Source organism: Leopardus geoffroyi, chromosome C3 (assembly GCF_018350155.1).
Source record: "Leopardus geoffroyi isolate Oge1 chromosome C3, O.geoffroyi_Oge1_pat1.0, whole genome shotgun sequence".
Lineage (NCBI taxonomy): Eukaryota > Metazoa > Chordata > Mammalia > Carnivora > Felidae > Leopardus > Leopardus geoffroyi.
In genome coordinates, this window is record NC_059338.1 from 105,705,011 (window position 1) to 105,729,378 (window position 24,368).

Consider the following 24,368-nt stretch of genomic DNA (forward strand, 5'->3'; position numbering starts at 1 on the left):
ATTGTAGACTGGCTCCATTTTGTTCGATTTGTTAGCTGTTTTGCTCAGTCAGCATTAAAGCATTATAAAGATGCCGCTTATTTTTGTGGGAAACGGGAGGGCTACGCTGCACGTTTCAGCTCTGATGATGGCGACTGAGTTTTGCAGGCCTTCCTGTTCTAGCCCAGCGCTTGCTAGGACAGGTCTGCGACGGAGGCGGTTCTGAAGAGTGCCAGGCTAGAGATGAGTTTAGTGTCCGGATGTGTTTCACAAATTACTCCACCACCTTCCCCTTTTGGGGGATTGACGTTTATTATGCAGAGAGGAGGTAGCTGATCAAACCAGTAAACCTGCTAGCTCCTGGTGCTGCAAGATTGAGAACTTAGTTCTCTGGCTAGTAAGCGATTTTCAGGCATTAAAAAAAGCATGGGGAAAGAATTTAGCAGTTTGGGAGGATAAATAGGGATTGGCAGGTAGGAGGCTGATGTCCTTCATAATCTTCCCCAGGGTTAGCCCTTTTAAAGCATCATTATCCACACGCTATGTAAAAGCACTGTGTGTGTGTGTGTGTGTGTGTGGGTGTGTGGGTGTGTGGGTGTGTGGGTGTGTGTGTGTGGGTGTTAAGTGGTTGTGAGATGAAGAGAGTGGGACTGAGCTGGGATGCAGAACTCTCTGTCAGTGATGTCAGTCTGGAAATCGGACACTGCCTGTTAAGTCAACTTCTATTGGGTTGAGTGTTTATTGTAAGATGAAGAATGGGAAGCATTTATTGGTGGATTTCTGAAGGCCAAACTTGGGAGCCAGGCCTTGGCTGTGGTAGCTGTGTTGCCAGAAAGAACTTTGTATTCATTTGTGCTCCCTGGTGATAAAACAAAAGGGATCTGGTAAAGCTCTTAAATTTGACCCTGGTGTTTTGTAGTTTTGACATTTGTTTGACTCTTCCGGTTTAGCTCTCTGAATTATACCTAAAGGAAGGCTTTCTGGATGAGAGACCCAATGTTAAGAACTCTTAGTAGGTGCAAATTTCAAAGAAGCTGTTTGATACACTGGTGAACATGTTCTTTTAGTAAGTGGGGTTGTCGGGCAGTTTGATTGTAAGGCTTACTTGATTAGTCTGGCTTCATGGAAATAAAGATGCCTAGCAAATGTCTGCTTATATTGTAGAAGGAAAATGATACTGAAATCTTGCCCTCTCCTACAAGTAGATAATTTCAAATCATAAAGATCTTTTATTTTTCCATTTTAAGGAATAAACATGCCTGTTGCCATATTATTTGGATTTAAAAATGATCTGTTGTAGATAGTTGTGTTTTCTAACCATAAAATTTTAGGCAGAGTAGGATTGTTAGGAGTATTTATGCTATTTCCTTTTTTTTTTTTTTTTTTTTTTAAATCCTTGAACAATAAGAAAATCGGGACATAGTTTTGGTTTAGGTAAAGGGAACAGTTTTGGTTTAGGAAAGACAGCCTGTCACTGTTGAGCTCTACATTTTGGAGAGGCTTTCTGTGTGCTAGGCACTATATAGGGTTCTGGGGTAAGGAGATGGTCTCTGCGTTAGGAAACTTGGATCTTTTTTTTTATTTAATTTTTTTTAAATTATTTATTTATTTTAGAGAGAGACACAGAATGCACGTGGGAAGGGGCAGAGAGAGAGAGAGAAGGAGACACAGAATCCGAAGCAGGCTCCAGGCTCCAAGCAGTCAGCACAGAGCCCGATGTGGGGCTTGAACTCACGAGCCACGAGATCATGACCTGAGCCAAAGTCGGAAGCTTAACCAACTGAGCCACTCAGGAACCCTGGGTACTTGGATCTTAAACCAGTGTCTTCTAGTTCCCCAAGATCTTACTAGAAAAAAATGACCTGAACAGTGTGTCCTGTTCAACTTCAGTTTGAGAAGCACAAGATTAAGCATAGTTAAATGGGTTTCTTTATTGCAGTGCTTATAAAAGTGTAAGAGAGGTATGTGAATTGTGAATTTCTGAGCGGGAGCTATCCTAAGCAACATTCCTAAAACTTGAAATAGTAGGATTTTAATGTCTCCCTTAATGGACTACTAATCCTATGACTATTTTAAGCAATCCTTACCTGTATTTGTTGTATTTAAGAGTAGTGATTTCCAGGGGCGCCTGGGTGGCTCAGTTTGTTAAGTGTCCCCACTCTTGATTTTGGTTCTGGTCATGGTCTCACAGTTCCATGGGATCAAGCCCTGCATGGGTGCTGAGCCTGCTTGGGATCTTCTCTCTCCTTCTCTCTCGTCCCATCCCTCCTCGCTCTCACAAAATAAATAAATAAACTTTATACATACATACATATATATGTATGTATGTATGTATGTATATATAAAAAAAGTAGTGATTTCCAAAGGTAGTTAATCATCAGAATCACTTTGGGTGTTTAGAAATGGAAAAAAAAAAAAAATCCAGCTTGTGAGTGGATAATATGTTTATGTGCTTTAAAATTCAAAAAGTGTACGTTGGCACACAGTGAAAAGTCTGCCTCCCTGCTCTGTTCCCTAACTGCCTACTTCCTTTTCTCATAGGTGACTAATGTTATTCCTTCCAGAGATACTTCATGTGTGTGCCATAACTTACTTAGCTAAAATATAAACCATAGGGCCTTGCATTTGGAGATTTCTGGTTTAGTAGGTTTGGGTGGAACCTGGGAATATGTCTTTTAAAATGTTCCGTAGAGATTGTGATGATGAGCTAGATTTAGGCACTATTATTTAAGATGGTACATGTTACTTTTACATGTGGTGTGTTACCCAGTTTGTAAGACAACTTTCTGAAACAGATATGGTAACAACCATTTTTGGCAGGGGTGGAAAATTGAGAGCAGATGTTAAATGACCTATTCAAGGTCATGTTCTTTTTTTTTTTTTTTTTTTGATGGTGGAGCTGAGACTCAAAACCCGGGGCTGTTTGCAGGTATCTAGGTAGGACAAGGCTGCCACTCAATGTGACTTTATGGCCACCTTTATGCCGGTGAATGGCTAAATAGCAACAACAACAAAACCAGACAAAAAATTAATACAGACATTTATATCCAGTTCTTCCTGTTTTGGTATTACCTTAGAGTGTTTGGTTTGATTACTTGCCAATAAATGTCCAGTGATTAGACTTTCTCTAGTTTGTATTTTAAGGCACTGAGCCCATTAGATTCGTGTTACCAACTTCAGGCGCTTAAATAGGAGGTTGCACACCGACTTTTATCTGTAATTTTGCTTCCTGGTGAGCTGTCTCTCTCCCTTCCCTTTGCTTCCAACTTCCTTTTGGCCCATTTAGCACTTTTCCCTAACACCAACCCAGATTAAACCATCAAGGAGGGAGGGAGGGGAAAAGAAGGAGACTGCTCTCTGGGTGAAGGGGACTGAGAGAGTATCCTAGGCTGAAAAGTACTGAGTGATTTTCCTCACTGTTTGGTCAACTCTTTCTGTAGATGATTCTCCAAGAGTTTCATAAATTCCTCATGGTCTTGCAGGGCCATTTGAATTAGGGCAGAGACTCCAGGGGGTTATTTTGTAGGACAACATTCCTTTGGTGTATTTTTAAAAACCTGGTCTTATAATATTGGTCACATAAGAGAATATATAAAAATCTTTAAAAATAGCTATGAATCCATCATTTTGAGGCAGTGTGCAACTCAGAGCCAAGACATATGAATGTCTATTCATTGGTTCAGCCACCCATCCATTGGCACACAGTTACTAGGGATTTGGTCTGTGCCAGGTCCTGGGGATTTAGAAGATAGTAAAACATGCTTCTTGCCTTCATACAGTTTGTCAGGCTGCAAAAGAGACAAATACTTCATCAAACAAGTAGTTACATATGAAGTGTTCTGGAGGAAGTGTGCCCCCCAGGTATAAAGTAGGATTCAGAGAAATGCCTAGGTTAGTGTGGAGTGAAAGGTAAGTTAAGGTTTCCCAGGTTGTTTCAGCCTAGCCTTGAGGGGCTCGTAGCTAGATGTATAGAAGGCAGTGGCATGTAGTTACTCTAAGCTGAGGAAATAGGTGTGTTTAAAAAAATAAGAGAGTAGTTTATGAGTATAATCTAGTTAAGGAATTGTGAGAGGATAGTGATGTTTGGAGTATAGAATGCTCTGGAAGAGCGAAGAGATGAAATTAGAGAGGTAGTAGGGGCAAGAAGAGGAATTTTTCATGCTTTTTGAAATAAAAACCCATGCACAAGAAACAAGGGAATTATTGTGCATATACAGATTTCTAACACAGAGAATTCCCGGACTTCGCTCTCATTCTCTGGATCCCATTCCCTGGATCCTCAGGTTCCTCCTACCCTTGATCTCAGGATTAGAGTTGGGCCCTATTTAGGTTGGCAACCAGTTAAGCCAGAACTTGGTTTGAGCTGCAAAGTATAGCAGGCTCTCTGAGGATATAGAATATAGTTCAGTGATGATAATGGTTGCCATTTATTGAGCATTTAAATGCTTAGTTCTTTCCAAGGTAAATCACAAAATTAACTTTAACCCTATAGCAGCACTACCAGACAAGTGGTTTTATCCCCATTTAACAGACCAAGAAACCTTCCAAGTTCTGGGAGGTTAAAGTAAGTTTGCCCGAAGTTACAGAGCCAGTTAATGGTAGGGATGGAATCAAACCCAGGTTGGTTTGTCTGACACCGCAGCTCATCCTCCCCTCCCCCCTTCTCACAAGACTGCAGCTGTGGTTCCTAGGGCAGATGGAATGGCAGCTCAGGAATGTAAGATGACCATTTCAAAAGCAGTGAAGCTATTTCATCTTTGATGTTAATGTTATCAAGATCCTTGGTTATGAATATAATCTCCTAATTGTCTTGTTTCTCTGGGAAAGTCAGATTTCATTACAGGTATTTTACTTCAGTTTACAGTGCTATCTCAGGGATCAAATAACTTGCCAAATGTCAGTAGTTGTCCTGTGATGTGTATCAGTTGTCTCATGACACATTCGATTTGTATGTAGAGTTAAAATTGGGGTTATAATGATTTGAATACATTAGCTGCATCTGGCAGATACTTTAATGAATGATGTTGCAGATATTCAGAATGTAGATATGGCCTAAGGGTAAAGAAAACCAAGAATTTTCTCTTGAATATTTGGCTGGCTGCTATGCTTTTTGGATGGGGGCTCAAAAGAAGTCTTCTCAACCTGTTTAGTATAGTTTGATTCTTGTAGGTGTGTATAGTCTTATTGTTTAACCAAGTTGGAATTAGAAGGACTTAAGCAATTGTCAAGAAGAATTAATGTATAAAGGCTGTATCTTGTATCTTTTTCTACCAAATTTCTTGTCCATTTGGCATGTGTATTTCCCTTTTCCTGTTTTGAATGGAGCTGAAAATAACATGGTATTTTGGCTTTAAAGGAAAATGACTCATTTTGTTGTGTTCGGCATTTAGTATTTCAGAGATGTGTTTGACTTTCAAATGGCACAGGAGTTTGGGATTTTGGTCTCCTTTTCATTTTATTAGGAAAAATGTTATTCATGACACTAGATAGGAATTTGTAAGCGGGATATTTTCCAGGTTAGGGGAAGAAATTATTTGTAAGTAGAAAGCCATTTTTTTTTTCCTGTGAGAGAACATTTCTGTAATATGAATTTTCTCATTTTAATTTTATAGCACTCTTTTCTTTTTTAAAGGTTATTTATTTATTTTGAGAGAGACAGAGGCAGCATGAGTTGGGGGAAGGCAGTGAGAGAGGGAGACACAGAATCCCAAGCAGGTTCCATGCTGTCAGCATAGAGCCCTACATGGGGCCTGAACTCACAAAACCATGAGATCATGACCTGAGCTGAAACCAAGAGTAGGACATTTAACCGACTGAGCCACCCAGGTGCCCCATTTTTTTAGAACTCTTTTAACGGTTTTAACTGAAAACCATTTTAGGGGAAATAGTGTAAAGAACTTCCCATTTAAAAAAATGTGTGACATTTAATGAATTTATAGTATTTATTTAGAAACTTATTTTCTTTTTGGTCTTGAATGCATCTTGAAGGTGAATGTCCTGTATCATTTATTTAGGGCAAAGTGAACATATTACATAAACTAGCATTTGTCATCTCCATAAGTGTGAAGTATGTATAGAAGTCCTACCTATAATTGTCATTCAGGAAGCTGACAGATGGGTTTTCCCTCTGTAAAAGCTGTCATTTGTGTGATTTGGGGTCTTTTAATAGTAAAGTCAGATGTTGTCTGCTTGGCTTAGTTCTCTTTGGGTAGGCAAAAAGTGAGAAAAGTCAGACCACTATTTTAGAAATTGTAAAGTCAAATTTAAAGAAATAAAATGTGCTTATGGCTGAGCAAAGATATATTAGGGATCACTGTACATGCTGAGATTTGAATTATAAAACTGTAATCAGATTCCTCTTTAGCAAGCAAATACTTTCTTCAGAGGTTGGGAGGAGTAATCCTTCCATATCAGTGGTCTCAAACCCAGATGCCTGCAGTCCTGGGTACCTCTCTAGTCACCATAAGGGGAATAAGCACAGTTTGTAGATCTCATTTTTCAAAAGAAGCTAAAAACCTGAAATTCTGTGTGAAATCCTCCAAGTTTAAATGTTGGCCAAGAATCTTTAAAAATCTTTAAAAAATTTAAAATGCTATGTGATTCAGCATCATGTGTACATCTGTAGGCTGGCAGTTTGTGAGGCTCCCTCTGCCCCCTTTTAGTAATTGACTATAGCTTTTGTATATAAATCTTAGGGAGGCTCTTCTGTATCTTTGTCCCCACTGCTGCCTCTTCTGTTGAAAACCATTGGCAAGTGAATTATAGTCACTTAATGTCTTTCATAGGAGTTTAATACTATCAGGGAGGCACTATTAAAAAGTTACATCTGTTTTATGCTACTTCATGTTACTTCACTCTGCCATTGTACATCTAAACGGAATCACGTATGGGCAAATGATTTATTCGAAGTGTAAGACAGGCCAGTGGGTTTTAGTATATAACAAATGGGTTTTATTTATTTATTTATTTTTTTTTTTAATTTTTTTTTTCTCAACGTTTATTTTTATTTTTGGGACAGAGAGAGACAGAGCATGAACGGGGGAGGGGCAGAGAGAGGGGGAGACACAGAATCGGAAACAGGCTCCAGGCTCTGAGCCATCAGCCCAGAGCCCGACGCGGGGCTCGAACTCACGGACCGCGAGATCGTGACCTGGCTGAAGTCGGACGCTTAACCGACTGCGCCACCCAGGCGCCCCAACAAATGGGTTTTAGGGTAATAATACGGAAAGTTCATTAATAGGGTTTCAGATTCCACATTGCAATCAACCTTTAAGAAACTATTACTTGTTGAGTTTTAGTGTAGTATCAAAGAATATGCATAATTTAAAAACTATTTTAAAAGTGCATAATTAGATTATTGTGGCTGTATTAGTAAGAAGAATGAACAATTACTTGTTTTCCAACATTGCTTTAGTATTAGCCACTTTAGTGGCACCATGCATTTTAGAATAGAGTACTGCAGTTCTCAGAACGTGGTCTATTGACTCTGTGAATCCCTACCTAAGACCCTCTCACGGCCTTGCAGGTCAAAACTACCTTCATAATAATACTGAGGTTTTGTCTTTTCCACTGTTTTGAAATTTGTGCTATTGTTCAAAAGCAGTGGTGGGTAAAATACTGGCTTCTTAGCACAAATCAAAGTAGTGGCACCAAACTGTATTGAAAATTACTGTATTCTTTACTTTTTTGTACTTACAGGATAAGAAAAGCCAGTTTCACTCAAGGGTGTTCTTGGTGAAGCAGTAAATCTTAACCTGTGGATGTATGCCCCTTTAATACATAGTGTGACAAAATGAAAAGAACGTTGGCTGCCTTGAGGAAAACCACCTTTGCAGTTGTTTTAGTTACAAGCCAAACTAGCTGCTTTCTTCAAGAATACTATTTTTACTTAAAAGACGATATTTGACAGACATTTTCTCAAAAATGACCATAGTGTGCCTGTCACTTCAAGGAAAACAGCTGAAGCTACTTGTTGTCAGTAATAAAATTGAGCTTTCAGTCACATATTAGAATTTTGGGAAATTTGTATTCATCATTGTGTGTTTGACCCTGTAGATCGTTAGTGACTTTAACAAACATGATTTTTGAAGATCTGTATAAGTCAGTCAACCATTATTTTCCAAATGACCAGTGCGTGCTGTTCTAGACTCACACATGGGCAAAAGATGTGGTAGGTTTCAGGTTTCACATTGCTGCCAACCTTTAAGAAATGATCCCTTGTCGAGTTTTGGTATAATATCAAAGAAGAAAATCTATTGTGACCTGTAAGGAGTATTAAAATATCACTCCCCTGGCCAGCTCTTCTTCACATACTTCAACCAAAACAATATGCTGTAACATACTGAATGCAGAAGCAATCTGAGATTCTAGCTATCTTATATTAAGACTGATAATAAAGAGGTCTGCAAAAATGTAGAACAGTAGAAATGTATTCCCATCACAAATATTTTTGGAAAAATAGTTATTTTTCATAAGGTAATTTTTGTCAGTATGTAATGAGTTTATTATTTTTGAAATAAATATTCAAGTATTTTCTCGGTGTTTAATTTTATAAATATCAGTGTTTCTGACTCTTATAAACAAAAGCAATTTGGTGTCCTCAATTGTTAAAAGAGTGTAAAGTGGTTCTAAGATAAAATTTTGAGAATCCTTAAAGTACATGAGGAATTGGGAAGGGAGACTCTTCCCTGTTGGGAAGACTCTTTAGGAATATGTGGGGAGGTGAAAAACATGTATCCAGGGATTCTGATGTACTTTCAGAGAAAACCCTTCATAGGAGGTAGAAAGAAATAAACTTAATGGTCTCTGTGTTCTTGAAGCCTGAAGTATTTTGGCAAATTTTTAGTTTCTCTTTGGTCTTTACCATAATCTTACTCTTTGGTTCCTTAGTGTTAAATTTTCTGAAGTTTTCTGTGGTCAGCTGTGACCTGAGGAAAATTAAGGACAAAAATAGGAGTTTTTAATAGAGCTAAATTTATTTAGTTTATATTTAATATAAGATTGTGGCCTCACATTTTTGCTGTGAAAATGAAGTATAGTAATTTTTTTTTTTTTTTTTTGAATGTGTGTGTTGTCCAACTAGCTACATTGCTTCTCTTATTACTCATCCATTCCCATTCCCGTTCGCCATTTTGGAAATCCTGAAGCTGGGGAACCCATGAGCAGTGTTAATTAAATTCAGTTAGAAGCAGTACAAAATGGATTTAAAAAAAAATGTATCCAGAAGTTGAATGTCTTGAAGTAAAATTTCAGACATACAATGAAAAAGTCTTTCATGATCACAGAGATAAGAGAATCATCCCTAATGTGTTGGTGCTTCTTGCTTGGGCCAAGGCAGCCCTAATCTTTGCAGGTTCTTCCCTGCCATCCTGTTGGTCAGGTATCTGTAGCTCCCAATATTTAAGTCATAACACAGGGTGGGTGGGTAGCAAGAAAGATTTTAGAAAAACAAATCCACAGTGTAGATGAGAAGACTCTGTTGACCCCTTCCATCTTACACCCAAGACCTCCTAAAGAAGCTTCCCTAGGAACATGCCTTAGGTGGTTTCCTGTTGCCTTGCTCTGGGACTGTGTGAAAAGGGGTTTTGGGGTTGGATGCCCTCTGGACTGGATTGAATAAGGCAGCACCAGGTTTTCAGTTATCTGGTGGGGGAGAGTGTGCTTACTAGATGCTGGCACAATTAAATGATGATGTAAAAATGCCCTTGGTGATTTTGCCCAAAACAAAGCCTTTTCTCCCTGTGACAGTGGCTGGCAGGTGGGATCACCATGTGATAGCTTTAATTTGATGTCAGTGATAATGTTGAGCAGCTGGCATGCAAAGAGACTGTTCAGAGGTGGCAGTGTATATAGTATGATGCCATAGTTGTGTAAAAGAACAATGTGAAAATTAAGGACTGAGTGCCTATACTTAGAAAAGTGCAGGGTGATATAGCAGAAAAGGCCTTAAGTTTGACTCCTATCTCTACCATCTGTCTAGCAACATAGTTGCTTAAAAAAAATTATCTGTAATTTCATTGCTTCTTGAGTTTTGGGCTTTAAGATTTAGGGAGTTTTCTTCTGGAGAAATGCCAGCAATATTCCTACAGTGTTTTCTTTTTCTACAAGAAGATAATCTGAGCACAGATTTTTATTGTACGATTTAGTGATGTAGGTAAACACTACTGTTGGCTGTTGTTTCTTTATATGGATTATTAAACCATTTATTCCAAAATAAAATGATAAGGGTATGCAAAGGTTTTATTCTGTAGATGGATAGGTAAAGGTTGGAGTGAGGTCACTTTAAAGGCAGTACGATAATAATGATTATTGGGTTAAGTGGTGAGTTATTAAACGTTTTCTGTATGTTAACTCGTCTGCTTATAAGAGGTATATGGGCAACTGTCCTAAAAGAAATCTGTATATTTGCACTTTTCTTGTCCATTTTTTTTTAGTTTATTTATTTTTGAGAGAGAGAGGGAGAGAGAGGGAGAGGGAGACATAGAATCCAAAGCAGGTTCCAGGCTCCGAGCTGTTGTCAGCACAGAGCCTGACATGGGACTCAAACCCATAAATCACAAGATCATGACCTGAGCCGAAGTCAGATGCTAAAACTGACTGAGCCACCCAGACGCCCCTCTTGCCTGTTTTAAACTTTAGTTTGAGGTGGAAGACCTAGGGAGTTAATTTTGTTGAGATTAGGATCCATTCTGAAATGGATTATATACAAGTATTATTATATATTTTCCACTGTTGGAACTGTATCTAAAGAAGCGGAAGAGTGGGGAAAGACTTGGTTTATCCTGTCTTTGCTTGGGAGAAGTTGTTGACTTCTGTAGGAAGAAAAGCAGGGCTGTCAGGAAAAGTTCATGGGGGAGGTGATATTTGAGCTGGTCCTGAAATAAGTAGGAGTGATGCTGGTAGAAATGTACTGGTGGCAGATTTTGTCAGTTTTCCACCATTAAGGTAATTACTGGTAAACATGAAACATGGGAAGGTGTAGCCTGTCTTACAGCTGCAGATCTATGAAGGCCATCATCTTGTAGTAGCTAGCTGGTGTGTCAGGAATATCTTTCCATCCTGGAGAATTGAAGCCTTTTTGTGATCTAAATATACCATTTTTTAGTTTTAGAAATTTAGCTAGAAATCCACCAGGTTTCATTCAGTGTAGGGGTACGTTAGGTCTGAACATGCAGGTGTGATATGTGACGCGTAGATAGAGAATTCTAAAATGGAGGAGCCTGCATTGATGCTATTACCAGTTGAGGCTCAGTGAGAAGATGAATTATCTTTGAAATTAGAATATTACATTTGGGGAAAAGGAGATTGAATTTATAGGGGATTTTCAGGGCAGCAATGAAATATGTTAGAGTCTAGTAGGTTATACTTTGATTTCTTGTCTGTTTTTTCAAAAGCTATTTATTGGGGTGCCTGAACAGCTCAGTCGGTTAAGTGTCTGACTTCAGCTCAGGTCATGATCTTGAGGTTTGCAAGTTTGAGTCCTACATCAGGCTCTTTGCTGTCAGCATGGAGCCTGTTTTGGATCCTCTGTCCCCCCCCCCCCCACCCCCCCTCTCTCTGCCTCTGCCCTGCTTGTGCTTACGCTCTCTCTCAAAAATAAATAAAACATTAAAAAAATAAATATTTATTTATTTATTTTGAGAGAGAGAGTGTGCCCTCATGCACGCACAAGTTGGGGGAGGGATGGGGTGGGGAGGAGCAGAGGAAGGGGGATGGAGAGAATCCCGAGCAGGCTCCATGCTCAGCACAGAGCCTGACAGTGGGGCTGTGCTGGGCTTGATCTCATGACTGGTGAAATCACAACTTAAGCCAGTATATCGAGATTTGGACACTTGACCAACCGAGCCACCCAGGTGCCCCTCTTGTCTCTTTTTAAACATCAGTTTGCTGTTACCTTACATTGGTGCTTTAAGAAAAAAAATCCAGCCTTTGGATCTGTAAAATGCCTATAAATTTAAAGGAATGAAATAGGTTATTGAATTGGAATATAGAATAAATCTTTGGTGTAGGAGTACTAAGGATTGTCGGGAGCTTATTGCTAGCCTATCCATTGTGTGTTACAGGCACTTCACAAAGGCTTTCCTGCCTGTCCCTGAATGAGATTAAATGTTGAGTTATGAGGTTATTTTGTAATATTGTGCTGTACTTTTAAAATTGTTTTCCATCACAACCACATGTAAAGATTTATTCTGAAATGGAATTTGGTGAGTTCTAGGGTAGTTTTCCTTTTATTTTAAAAACAAGGGAGATTTTTTTGTTCATGTTGCTACAAGAGAGAATATAGTTAATGAGTTTAAGCATTGTAAGCCTTTGGAGAAAGATCCTTTCAAGTAGATGAGTGCCTAATAATCATGTATAGACATTCAGTAACTTAGTACATGAATGTGATCCTTGGTCTGCAGTGATTCTGTGATTTGTGTGTGTGCTGAGGACTCTATGATGTAAAAGGGGGAACTAAATACTCTTTTATTTTATTGTATTTTATTTTATTTTTTAATGTTTATTTATTTTGTGAGAGAGAGTATGAGCAGGGGAGGAGCAGAGAGAGAGAGGGAGAGAGAATCCCAAGCAGGCTCTGGGTTGTCAGCGCAGAGCCCGAAGTGGGCAGGCTCTGGGTTGTCAGCGCAGAGCCCGAAGTGGGGGCTCAATCCCACGATCATGACCTGATCTGAAATCAGGAGTCGCGGACACTTAACCTACTGAGCCAGGCACCCCAATACTCCTTTTTTGTTTGTTTGCAGATCTCTTTGTCATGATTATCTGGGATTTATGCTTATGGGACCAATTTAGTACTAGTAACAGTCTTGATATTTGCAAGAATGATAAATTTTTTGTAAATTTTGGGGTTAAATTTAAGAAATTTAAAAAACTTGATACTTGGGGAAACAGTCTAAATGTCCATGTGAAATCAGTTTGTATATGAAAGTTTCAGATGGGTTAGATGCAATTGAATATGACAGTAGGTGCTATTCTCATGTAAACTGTATGTATGTATTCCCCACTGATATATGTATTTACTTTTCATTCTTAAGAATTCCAGGACTGAAAAGAACCACATTTTCCCTTACAGGGTGAGAACATGAAACCTGACAGACTCAAATGAGCCCTATCAATAGTAGATGAGCTGGGAGTAAGTCCCAGATTTTTTGCTATCCAGTAGGCATTGTTTCCAGTACAGATGGTGTACATTTCAGATGTGGTGAGGAGTCCACGATGATTTTTAAGATTAGAAAATTAGTAGTAACTAGCCCCTCAGTGGCCTGAAATTTGCTGTTGAGTTCTTGACTTAGTACTTTTAGCGTTTTTATGTTCTCAAAGCTTATTTAGTGTTATAAGTACTGTGTACATGGAATAATATTTGGAGCCGTGAAATATGCCGTGAAAGTGGCATTTAATTTTTAAAATCAGTTATTCCGCAGTTTGAAAAGACTTTGAAAAATTTTATCTGCCCCAACTCCTCTCTCTCCTCCACAACTGTGTACTTTGTGAAAGTTGTCTATTCAGTGTTGGTTGAAGAAAAAGGAATGGGGTTGAAATGGGTTTACTTGTATGCAGGAAAACACATACCTTCTCAAAGTGTCACTACTGTTCTCTTTAGGGAGTAAAACCTTTCTTAGCCTTTTCCCTCCAACTCTGCCCCTTTGCTCCAGGGGTTCTGAAAGAGGCTTCCAGTTTATTTTATCCCCATTTTCTAGTTGGTCTTCTCTCAGAGCTCATGAATCCCATAATGCTTTACTCTTAAGGTATTTTATCTTTTCTTGGAACATAGAAGAAGCATGCCTTGTAAATGAGCAAACTGGGATTTGGTGAAAAGGCTTGACTTGACTGGACAAGGAAAACACTTTTTTTTTTTTTAATTTTTTTTTTCAACGTTTATTTATTTTTGCGACAGAGAGAGACAGAGCATGAACGGGGGAGGGGCAGAGAGAGAGGGAGACACAGAATCGGAAACAGGCTCCAGGCTCTGAGCCATCAGCCCAGAGCCTGACGCGGGGCTTGAACTCACGGACCGCGAGATCGTGACCTGGCTGAAGTCGGACGCTTAACCGACTGCGCCACCCAGGCGCCCCAAGGAAAACACATTTTGTTAATGAAAGTAAATGCAACGGTAGGCAACAAAAATGAAAATGTATTTTCTTTGGGGCCAATTCACACATGGTCAAGTGCTGTTCTTTGGGAGTGAGAATAAAGTCACCAGTGAGTGGGAGAGAAGTTAAGTATGGCATCGTCTGAAACTAATTCTTGCTTAGGAGTAAGATTCAGAATTTGAAAGTAACTGTATATATGTTAGTGTTTGAAAGATGTTCCTCAGCATTAAACAGAGAATAGAATTTATAGGATAAAGTAAAGTGGAGAGACAGCTGGGTCCTACTAGAATCTCTTACCGACATATTATTTGCCCATATAATATGGTTTGTGGCAGCTTTTTAATCCTGAACTGGCTTTAAGCTATGATGTATTTTTGGAGTATGTATACCACTCTCACCTGTCAATACAAATTATTGAAATTTGAAGTTGTGTATTTTTGTCACTTGTTAGAATGCAAAATTCATGGAGTTTCTTAATGTTTTAATTTTTTTCTATTGCTTTCTATAATTGTTTTTAAGAGAATTATTTATGAAAAAGTTTCAAAGACCAAGCAGTTGTTTTGGTTATAGAAGTTGACAAAAGTGCCTAGTTTAAATTAGTATTATAATATTTTATATTCAAGACTGTTCCCTTGAGAGAAACTGCAGAATCATAATAGATAACATGAGTTAATGTCTTCTAGTTATTTAGCCCTTTGAGATTTTTCGAAGCATACTTGACACTCTTGGAAATGATGGAGGTGTATGTGCACCCCAGTGTTTATGACATTATCAGCATTAACCAAATTATGGGAAAAACCCAAATGTCCATCGATGAATGGCTAAAGAAGTGGTATATATGTGCAGTGGAGTAATATGCAACCATCAAGAAGAATGAAATCTCGCCATTTGAATGACATGGATGGAGCTGCTCAGAGTGTATTATGCTAAGTGAAATGAATCAGTCAGGGAAAGACCAGTACCATATGATTTCACTCATATGTGGAATATAAGTAACAAAACAGATGAACATGGGGGAAGGGAAACAAAAGGCGGTGGGGAGACAAACCATAAGAGACTCTTAACTATAGAGAACAAACTGAGGGTTGATGGAGGGAGGAGATAGGCGAAATGGGTGATGAGTATTAAGGAGGGCACTTGCTGTAATGAGCATTGAGTTTTCGGTGTAAGTGATGAATCACTAAATTCTACTCCTGAAACCAGTATTATACTATATATTAACTAAAATGTAAATAATAACTTGAAATATTAAAAAGTGAAAGAAATGGGAGGAGGTGTTATTCGTGTTTTATAGATGACGTGGAGGTTTTTTAATTTGTGCAGTTTTGCATCAGAAGGTCCTTCAGGAACTTGAGACTGTGTCTTAAGTCAGTTAGGCTTTCATGCTTTTTCTGTCCCATTATGTTAAATTCTTAATAGATCTAGGCTCCTCCATATTTTCATTCCATGGTATACATGTACAAAGAGATATGCAAGAATCTCTTTTGACATATGTAGCACACAGTGTTTAAAAACTGGCTTTCCACTGGTGTTGCTTCAAGAACCAGCTTTATTGCCACTTTCTGTATTATAAATGCTAGGAGCCTCAGTTTCCTCGTCTGTAAAAAGGGATTAATGTTATTGAAGTTGCTAATGGGGCAGTGAGGGAAAGTAGGAATTGTAGGGAAATGAGGGAATTGTAGGGAAATGAGGGAATTGTAGAGTTGACTTGTGACTCTTTTCTTGGGACAAAAGTCAAAGACAATATAAAAACATTCTTGCCATAGCAAATTTCTTTGTGTGCTCCTATTAGAAATCACCAAATAATGATAGGAGTACCTATCAGAACTATTTTTGTTTAAAAATAATTGGTACATGTAGTTTATTCTCCTTTTGTTTTGTTTTTAAAGGTTACGGGAAGTTTCAGAGAAACTGAACAAATACAACTTAAACAGGTAATAGTTTTAAGGTATTTTAAATTTTCTGAAAACGATTTTTCTTAACTAGGAAAAGAACTCATTTAGGTAGAAGCTGCTAAGAATATTGTAAGCTATCAACTTTTATTAATTCGTTTCATTTGAATTACAGGTTCTATTCATACTGATTTTTTAAAAATCTGGCATACCAAGGACATACAGTAACTATGAGGATATCACAATTATTATTTTTCAATGTTGCTTTAAGATATGTAAATAATAATTTTTAGAAACAAGTTTTGCCAGCTATCTTTTCCTTTGGTTAATTGGATAAAAACCAAACAACCAACCAACCCTAGAATGTGTTTGCCATTTAAAAAATTATTTTTGTCTTTCTTTTTTATTCCCTAGCCATCCCCCTTTGAATGTATTGGAACAGGCTACTATCAAACAGTGTGTGGTAGGACCAAATCATGCTGCCTTTCTTCTTGAGGTAAATCGTTTACTGTAAGATACAGAAATGAAAAGGAATAGTTAAAATAACAATTGTGCATTATCATGTGTCTTCCTTTTAATCCAGAAAATTTTGTTTTTAAAATAGAAGGTTCTTGCAAGAGTTATTTCAGAGATCACCCAGTTCTATTTCCTTATTGTGTACATTCTCTGGCTCAGAGAAAGCTTAAATGATTTACTACAGCTTGAAACTAGTTAGTAACAGAATGGAGAAGTTCCTGATATCCAGTCATTTACTTACTCTGAATTCTGTTAGATTGGGATACTTTACCTTATTTTTGCTGCTATCCTGATCATGTATGTAACACATACTTGCGCACGTCAGGTGTGAGTACCTTCTGGAAAGGAGCTTATATGTTGTCTTATGAATTGACAGTGATGGGGACATAATCTGTTTATTGAATAAATTCATATTTTAATACACATTTTTACTTGGGCCATTTCTTCTATTTTTTTTTTTTTTTTGCTTTCAGGATGGTAGAGTTTGCAGGATCGGTTTTTCAGTACAGCCAGACAGATTGGAATTAGGCAAACCTGATAATAACGATGGGTAAGACATTATGCCCTTTGCATTTAGTAAGTATTTAGCTCTTAAAAGATATTATATTAAACCTGTGTTTTGATTCTGATAGCCCTCAAGTTTAAGAAAAAAGCATTGTAGAAAATGAGGGACTTAAAATAGTGAACTGGTTATTTTGTAGTTTGATTTTAATTTTTCTGCAAGTGGTGATTTATAGCTAAAATATTAGCATTAAAAATAGCAGAAGAGTGGGTCACTTAACAGAAATTTGTTACCAGAAGAATGATTTATGTATGTGGTAGGTCCCAAGTCAGATCTGCTCTTTGATTGAAATGACTTTTTAGATCTTTTTTTTTTTTTTTTTTTTTAAGATTTTTAAGTAATCTCTACACCTAATGTGGGGTTTGAACTCATGACCCCAAGACTGAGTCGCACGCTCTACCAATTGAGCGCTAGCACTCAGTGTTTTTTCCTTTTTAATATTTCCAAATCCAGTAACTCAATTTGAGATTGACAATGGTGTTTAAAATTGTAGTCTTTATAAATGATGATATATTAAAAGAGTTACTGGATAATGTATGATGAATTTCAGTTGACTGCCTCTAAGGAAAGCATGATTCCTTTAAAAAATCTAAAGAACAATCCATTTGCAGTTAAACCATGAAAACACTTTCAACCAGGAGTGAGTGCTGGATTGCCAGGAGCCTGTGATTTGTTAGGCTTGCTCTTTGATGTGAAGTATACATTCCAGGAGGAGCAGTGGGAGAATTTGTGGGGTTGGTATTTGAGCACAGTCACTGCCAGGGTAGTGAGGCTGGGAGACCCAGGCTTGTGCCTAGGCAGTTTGGAACTGTTCTGTAGCTGTTCTACCTCCCATTTTTGTTTTTGTTTTTTCCCCTCCCCAGGTCGAAGTTGAACAGCAACTCGGGAGCAGGGAGGACATCCAGGCCTGGGAGGACAAGTGATTCCCCATGGTTTCTCTCAGGTTCTGAGACTCTGGGCAGGCTGGCAGGCAACACGTTGGGGTAAGTTGTGACCACTTGATGGCCTCCACTGGTCTGGGCCTGCGCTCCGTGAATGCTGTCACTCTGATTGATTGTCTTCAATATTATCCGGCTCTGTAGTGAGGAAACTCCTGAACTCTGGGCAGGCATTCCCATGGCGAAGCAGTGTGATAAAAATAACCCATGCAGGCTAATTACAATTAACCCAGGCCCTTGACCTTTTAAAAATGTCCAATGTTGAGATGGGTTTATTATATCACTTACCATGTCATTTGTGTTATTTCAGTTTTTCAGTCATGCCGCCTTTGGTCTTACTTGTGCTAACTCTTGGGTAAAAAAATCTAACGTTTATTTCTTTCTAGTTTCCAAATTTGGTAGTTCTTTCTGAATTAATTTAGTGAGGTTTGAAAATCATGTGACTAAACCTGACAGCCTTTAATAAAGGTATTTTCATGTTTTTTATTGATATATTTGACATATAACATTATATTAGTTTCAGATGTGTAACATAATGATTTGATGTTTATGTATTGTGAAACGATCACCACAGTAAGTCTACTTAATATCCATTGCCATACATAGTTACAGATTTTTTTTTCTTGTGATGAGGACTTCTAAGATCTTTGAAATAGGCAATAATACAGTATATTAGCTATAGTCATCATGTTGTACATTACATCTCCATGACTTATGTATTTTATAACTGGAAATTTGTACCTTATTTTTACTTTTTAGATTATTTATAAAATGTATACCTCTTAAGCTAGATAATCAACTCTTCCATTTTATCTAAAGTTGATAAACTGTCAAATTAAAGAAATCATATACAGATCCCAAGCTAGATGATTTTACTCATTTTATGCCTTGATTCTTGAATAGCTAGATTTTCTGAAATTACCTGATGAATGATTAGATAATGCCAAATCAGTTAGAAAATATGTTCAAAGACTGATCTGTGAAATATAACTAGAAGCAATTTAAATTGTTTTAAAGTATAGTAAGGGGAGGAGGAAGGTTTTAAGCATTTTAAAAATATTTTGACACTGAAATTCTAGGTAAAGTTAGATTTGAAAATTGAGGGCTCCAAATGCTTTTTGTATATATATATATATATATATATATATATATATATTATATATATATATATATATATACACACATACACACACATACATACATACATATATATATATTTTTTTTTTGATTTTTTGTTTTTATGCTGAACTAAGTTTATTTTGAGGTGAGAGGAAGGTTATTTATTTGAGTACATCCTTTATTTAGCTCATTCTGTGCCAGAACTATTAATAGGAAATGTAGCTCTGATCTTTACTAAAATATTAAGTATCTCCTTTTAATGGTCCTATGCACATAACCAACAGAACAACAGTATATGAGAAAGAATTTTGAAAATGATATGTAATAGAAGAGATTTTTATTTCATTTGATAAATCTGGAAGAAGTTTGATTACATTTATTTAAGAAAGAATAACTATTATGTATGATACTATGTCAAACTATACTGTATTCTTTAAAAAATTGCTGTGTTTCGGGGCGCCTGGGTGGCGCAGTCGGTTAAGCGTCCGACTTCAGCCAAGTCACGATCTCGCGGTCCGTGAGTTCGAGCCCCGCGTCGGGCTCTGGGCTGATGGCTCAGAGCCTGGAGCCTGTTTCCGATTCTGTGTCTCCCTCTCTCTCTGCCCCTCCCCCGTTCATGCTCTGTCTCTCTCTGTCCCAAAAATAAATAAACGTTGAAAAAAAAAATTAAAAAAATAAAAAATTGCTGTGTTTCATTGCAGAGTCAGCAAACTATAGCCTACAGGCTAAATCCATTCCTTCTTGTTTTTATTGAAACACAGGTGTGATTGGTACTTTTACTGTCTGTGGCTGCTTTGTGCTAAGATGGCAGAGATGAGTAGTTTTGATAAAGACTTAGGCCCACAAAGCCTAAATGAACTATTTAGTGTTCTGCTCTTTACAGAAAAAGTTGGCTGATCTCTGGTTTAGTTTATGCATTTATATAGTGGCATTTGTTAGCTAATCTGTACTCTGTATTTATTTTTATTTTTATTTATTTTTAATTTTTTTTTTTAACATTTATTTATTTTTGAGACAGAGAGAGACAGAGCATGAACGGGGGAGGGTCAGAGAGAGGGAGACACAGAATCTGAAACAGGCTCCAGGCTCTGAGCTGTCAGCACAGAGCCTGACGCGGGGCTCGAACCCAGGGACCGTGAGATCATGACCTGAGCCGAAGTCGGCCGCTTAACCGACTGAGCCACCCAGGCGCCCCTGTATTTATTTTTAAATTAAAGTTTTTATTTTGGAATAATTTGGCTTTCTTTCTGTTGTTCTTGAAGTGCATCACTGAAATAATTTGACTTTTAAAAAGTTGTAAAAACTTTAACCTTGTCTCCTCAAATGCTATTAACATTTTAAATAACTGTGGTACAGTGTTCAAAACTAAGAAACTAACAGTGATTAGTGTGCTTAATCTACAGAGTTTATTTACATTCCACTAATTGTCCCACTAACACCCTTTCTCTGGTCCACCCGTTCAATTCAGGATCCCATATTGCATTTAGTTGTCATGCTTCTGTAATTTCTTCCAGTCTGGGACAGTTTCTCAATCTCCTTATCTTTCTTGACCCTGATTAGTTTGAAAAATGGTTGGTCCTGTTTTAGAATGTTTGAATTTGTCTGTTAACTCATGATTAAATCCAGGTGATGCCCCCCCCCCCCCCCAAGCGTAACTTTTTTTTAGAGTGGTTTTCAGGTTTGCAGCAAAAATGAGAGAAAGATAGAGATTTCCCATATATTCCCAGTCTCCACACATGTACAGTCTCTTATTATCAGCATTTTCCACCTGAGCAATCCATTTGTTAAAATTGATGAACCCACATGGATACATCATTATAACCCAGAGTCCATAGTTCACATTAGATGTTGTACAGTCTGTGGGTTTGGACAAATTTATGACATGTATGTATCCTCCATTATAGTATCAAACAGAGTAATTTCATTTCCTTAAAAATCTTCTGTGCTCTGCTTCCCTCTCTCCCCTGACCCCTAGCAATCACTGATCTTTTTATTGTCTCCATTGTTTTGTCTTTCCCAGAATGTCATCTGGTTGGAATCATATGGAATGTAGCCTTTCCAGATTGGCTTCTTTCACTTAGTAATAGGCATTCAAGTTTCCTCCATGTCTTCATATAGCCTGATAGCTTGTTTGTTTTTAGTGCTGAATAATATTCCATTGTCTGGATGGTACCACAGATTATTTGTGCATTCACACACTGAAGGACATCTTGGTTGCTGCCAAGTTTTGGCAATCATGAATAAAACTGTTAATGTTGTGTGCAGGGTTTTGTGTGTGTGTGTGTGGGGGGGGTGGTGTTTGGTGGGTATACGTTTTCAACTCCTAAATACCAAGGAGCACAATTGCTGGAATATATCTTTTTTTTTTTTTTTTTTTTTTTTTTAATTTTTTTTTTTTTAACGTTTATTTTATTTTGAGACAGAGAGAGACAGAGCATGAACAGGGGAGGGGCAGAGAGAGAGGGAGACACAGAATCGGAAGCAGGCGCCAGGCTCTGAGCCATCAGCCCAGAGTCCGACGCGGGGCTCGAACTCACGGACCGTGAGATCGTGACCTGAGCTGAAGTCGGACACTTAACCGACTGAGCCACCCAGGCGCCCCTGGAATATATCTTAAGAGTATGTTTAGTTTTTTCTTTTTTTATTTTGGGGAGAGAGCACATGAAGGTGCGTGCACGAGTAGGGGAGAGGGACAGAGGAGGAGAGACAGACAGACAGACACAGGGAGAGCGAGAACCTCAAGTAGGCTCCACGCTCAGCACAGAACTCAACTCAGGGCTGGATCCCATGACCCTAGGATCCCGACCTGAGCTGAAAACAAGTCGGATGCTCAGCCAACTGAGCCACTGAGTATGTTTCGTTTTGTAAAAAACTGACTACTGTTTCCAAAGTGGCTATCCCATTTTGTTTTCCCACCATCAGTGAGTGAGAGTTCTTGTTGCTCCATATCCTCCTCAACAATTGGTATTATGTTGTCAGTGTGCTAGATTTTGGCCATTCTCATAGGTGTATAGTGATATCTCGTTGTAGGTTGCATTTCCTTAGTGATGTACCGTGTGGGACATCTTTGTATATGCTCACTTGCTATTTTTTCTGGTGAGGTGTCTCTTGAGGTCTTTGGCCCATTTTCTAATTGGATTGGTTGTTTTTATATTTTTGAGTTTTAAGAATTCTTTGTATAATTTAGATAACAGGCCTTTATAATATGTGTCTTGCAAATATTTTGTCCCAGTCTATAGCTTGTCTTCTCATTCTTTTGACAGTGTCTTTTACAGAGCATTTTCATTGTGCCTTTGGTGTCCTATCTAAAGTCATTGCCATACCTGAGGTCATCTAGATTTTCTTTGGTGTTTAGCTTGTAAGAGTTTTATAGTTCTGCAGTTTATATTTAAGTCTGTGATCTATCTTGAGTTAATTTTTGTGAAGAGTATGAGGTCTTGTGTCTAGATTCAGGGTTTTTTTGTTTTTGTTTTTGCATATGGATGTCCATTTGTTCTGACACCATTTGTTGAAGAGACTGTCCTTGCTCCACTGTGTTGCCTTTGCTCCCTTGACCCAAAGATCAGTTGACTGTGTTTATGTGGGGGGTTGGGAGGGGGTCTATTTCTAGGCTCTGTATTCTGTTCTTTTGACCTGTTTGTCTTTTTTTTTTTTTTTTTTTTCCAATAGCACACTATTTGGATTACCCTAGCTTTATGAATCTTGAGGTTAGATATAGTGTCTGTCCTTTAACTTTGTAGTTCTTCAGGGTTGTGTTGGCTATGCTAGGTCTTTTTCCTCTCCACATAAACTTTAGAATTAGTCTGTTGGTATCCACAAAATAATTTGCTGAGGTTTTGATAGGGATTGCAGGTGATGCATTTTTGGCAAGAATGCACAGAAGTAATGATGGGCCTTTCTCGGTGCATCATGTCAGGAGGTGCATGATGTTGATATGTCTCATCTGATGATAAGGTTACCCCTCATTAGTTAAGGTGGTGTTTGCCAGGTTTCTTAATTATATTTAGTTACTATTTTCCTCTGTGTAATTAATGGGTACTTTGTGGGGAGATCTTGATGACTATGTAACTTATTTTATGCTTGATTTTAGCACAATGATTTTTTGCCTTAATTATTTCTGTGGTGTTGGCCAAATATTTTTTTTTAATTTCCAAATTTTTTTTTTAAATTTTCATTTGTTTTATATTTACTAATTGGAATTTGACTGTAAAGAATTTTCCTTCCTTGTCCATTTATTTCTTGTTTATTTCCATTTAGTTCTTTATATCATTATGGTCTCATTAACATTTGTTTTATTCTATAGTTTATAATTCATTACTATTGTGTTGCTCAGTTTGTCTTGGATTTAAGTTCTCTTTATAAATAAAACTTGGATATGACCAATTATAGTGGAGTGACTGAAATATAGCAGTGGAATTTTAGGACTTTCCTGATAAAATGTGTGACAAATATAATAATAATAAAGTATAGGATATTTGATCTTGAATGAAATCTCTGTAGATCTACTTCAGAAGAAGATTAGGGCTAATCTTAAGACTTTAAAATGCAGAGAGAAGCAATTTTTGAGTCCTCCATACTTATCCTTGCCCACACTGCTTTGTACACCCGCTCTTTTCTGTCCCTCACTCTCTCATCCAAACACATGCACAGAATAAACTCTGTGTGAGCTTTCTTTGGCGTTTCATGGGTTGAAGTATTGAGAAATGTCACAGGTATCACATTATCCACTAAGTCATTGTCAGTCATTTGTTTACCTTTATTTGGTCCTGCAGATGTCCACAAAGCATAAGCACTTAAGGGCTAATTGTTTGACCTCTGAAAATCAGTCTCAGTTTGTTGATGGTGAAATTGTGATCAAGTTATTTTGTAAATTAAATTTTATAGAGTCAAAAATATTTTTCTTCATAATGTATTTTTTCTGTGAGTTGTATAATGGGTGTTTTTTCCTCTTTCTGTGTTGATTACAGTGAACTTTAAAGAAGTTTGCAATTTATAACATGTCATAGAGAATCAAGGAAGGCAGAGCTTAAGTCTCCCAGAGGGGATTTTTATCCACAAGTTTACCAAATGCAGTCAAATATGAAAGGGACCATCCCCGTAGACTGTGGCCACCCCTACCCCCTGCCCTTCCTTCAGAGTCCAGTTTTGCTCCCTCTGGGTTGTGAATCAGGGAGTGAATGGACTGTATCTGAGAGCTACATTTGGAAGAGTTGGGGATAGTTGGCTTTTCTTTTTCCATTAACATAGATAATTGAGAATTGATCATTTATTTTGA

At 37.8% G+C, this 24,368-nt stretch overlaps 1 protein-coding gene across 12 annotated transcripts in view; it reads left to right on the plus strand.

The window, feature by feature from the left end:
• UBR5 (ubiquitin protein ligase E3 component n-recognin 5) overlaps positions 1 to 24,368 on the plus strand; it is a 139,150-nt gene that overhangs the window by 27,011 nt on the left and 87,771 nt on the right. For 11 of the 12 annotated variants that reach the window (XM_045454013.1, XM_045454025.1, XM_045454014.1 and 8 more), the window contains exons 2-5: positions 15,956 to 16,000; positions 16,373 to 16,454; positions 16,948 to 17,024; positions 17,900 to 18,019. In XM_045454013.1, coding sequence (XP_045309969.1) covers positions 15,956 to 16,000; positions 16,373 to 16,454; positions 16,948 to 17,024; positions 17,900 to 18,019 — 324 coding nt within the window. Of the gene's footprint in view, positions 1 to 14,063; positions 14,087 to 15,955; positions 16,001 to 16,372; positions 16,455 to 16,947; positions 17,025 to 17,899; positions 18,020 to 24,368 lie in introns of those variants that run through there. The other variant, XM_045454017.1, reaches the window with a different exon arrangement.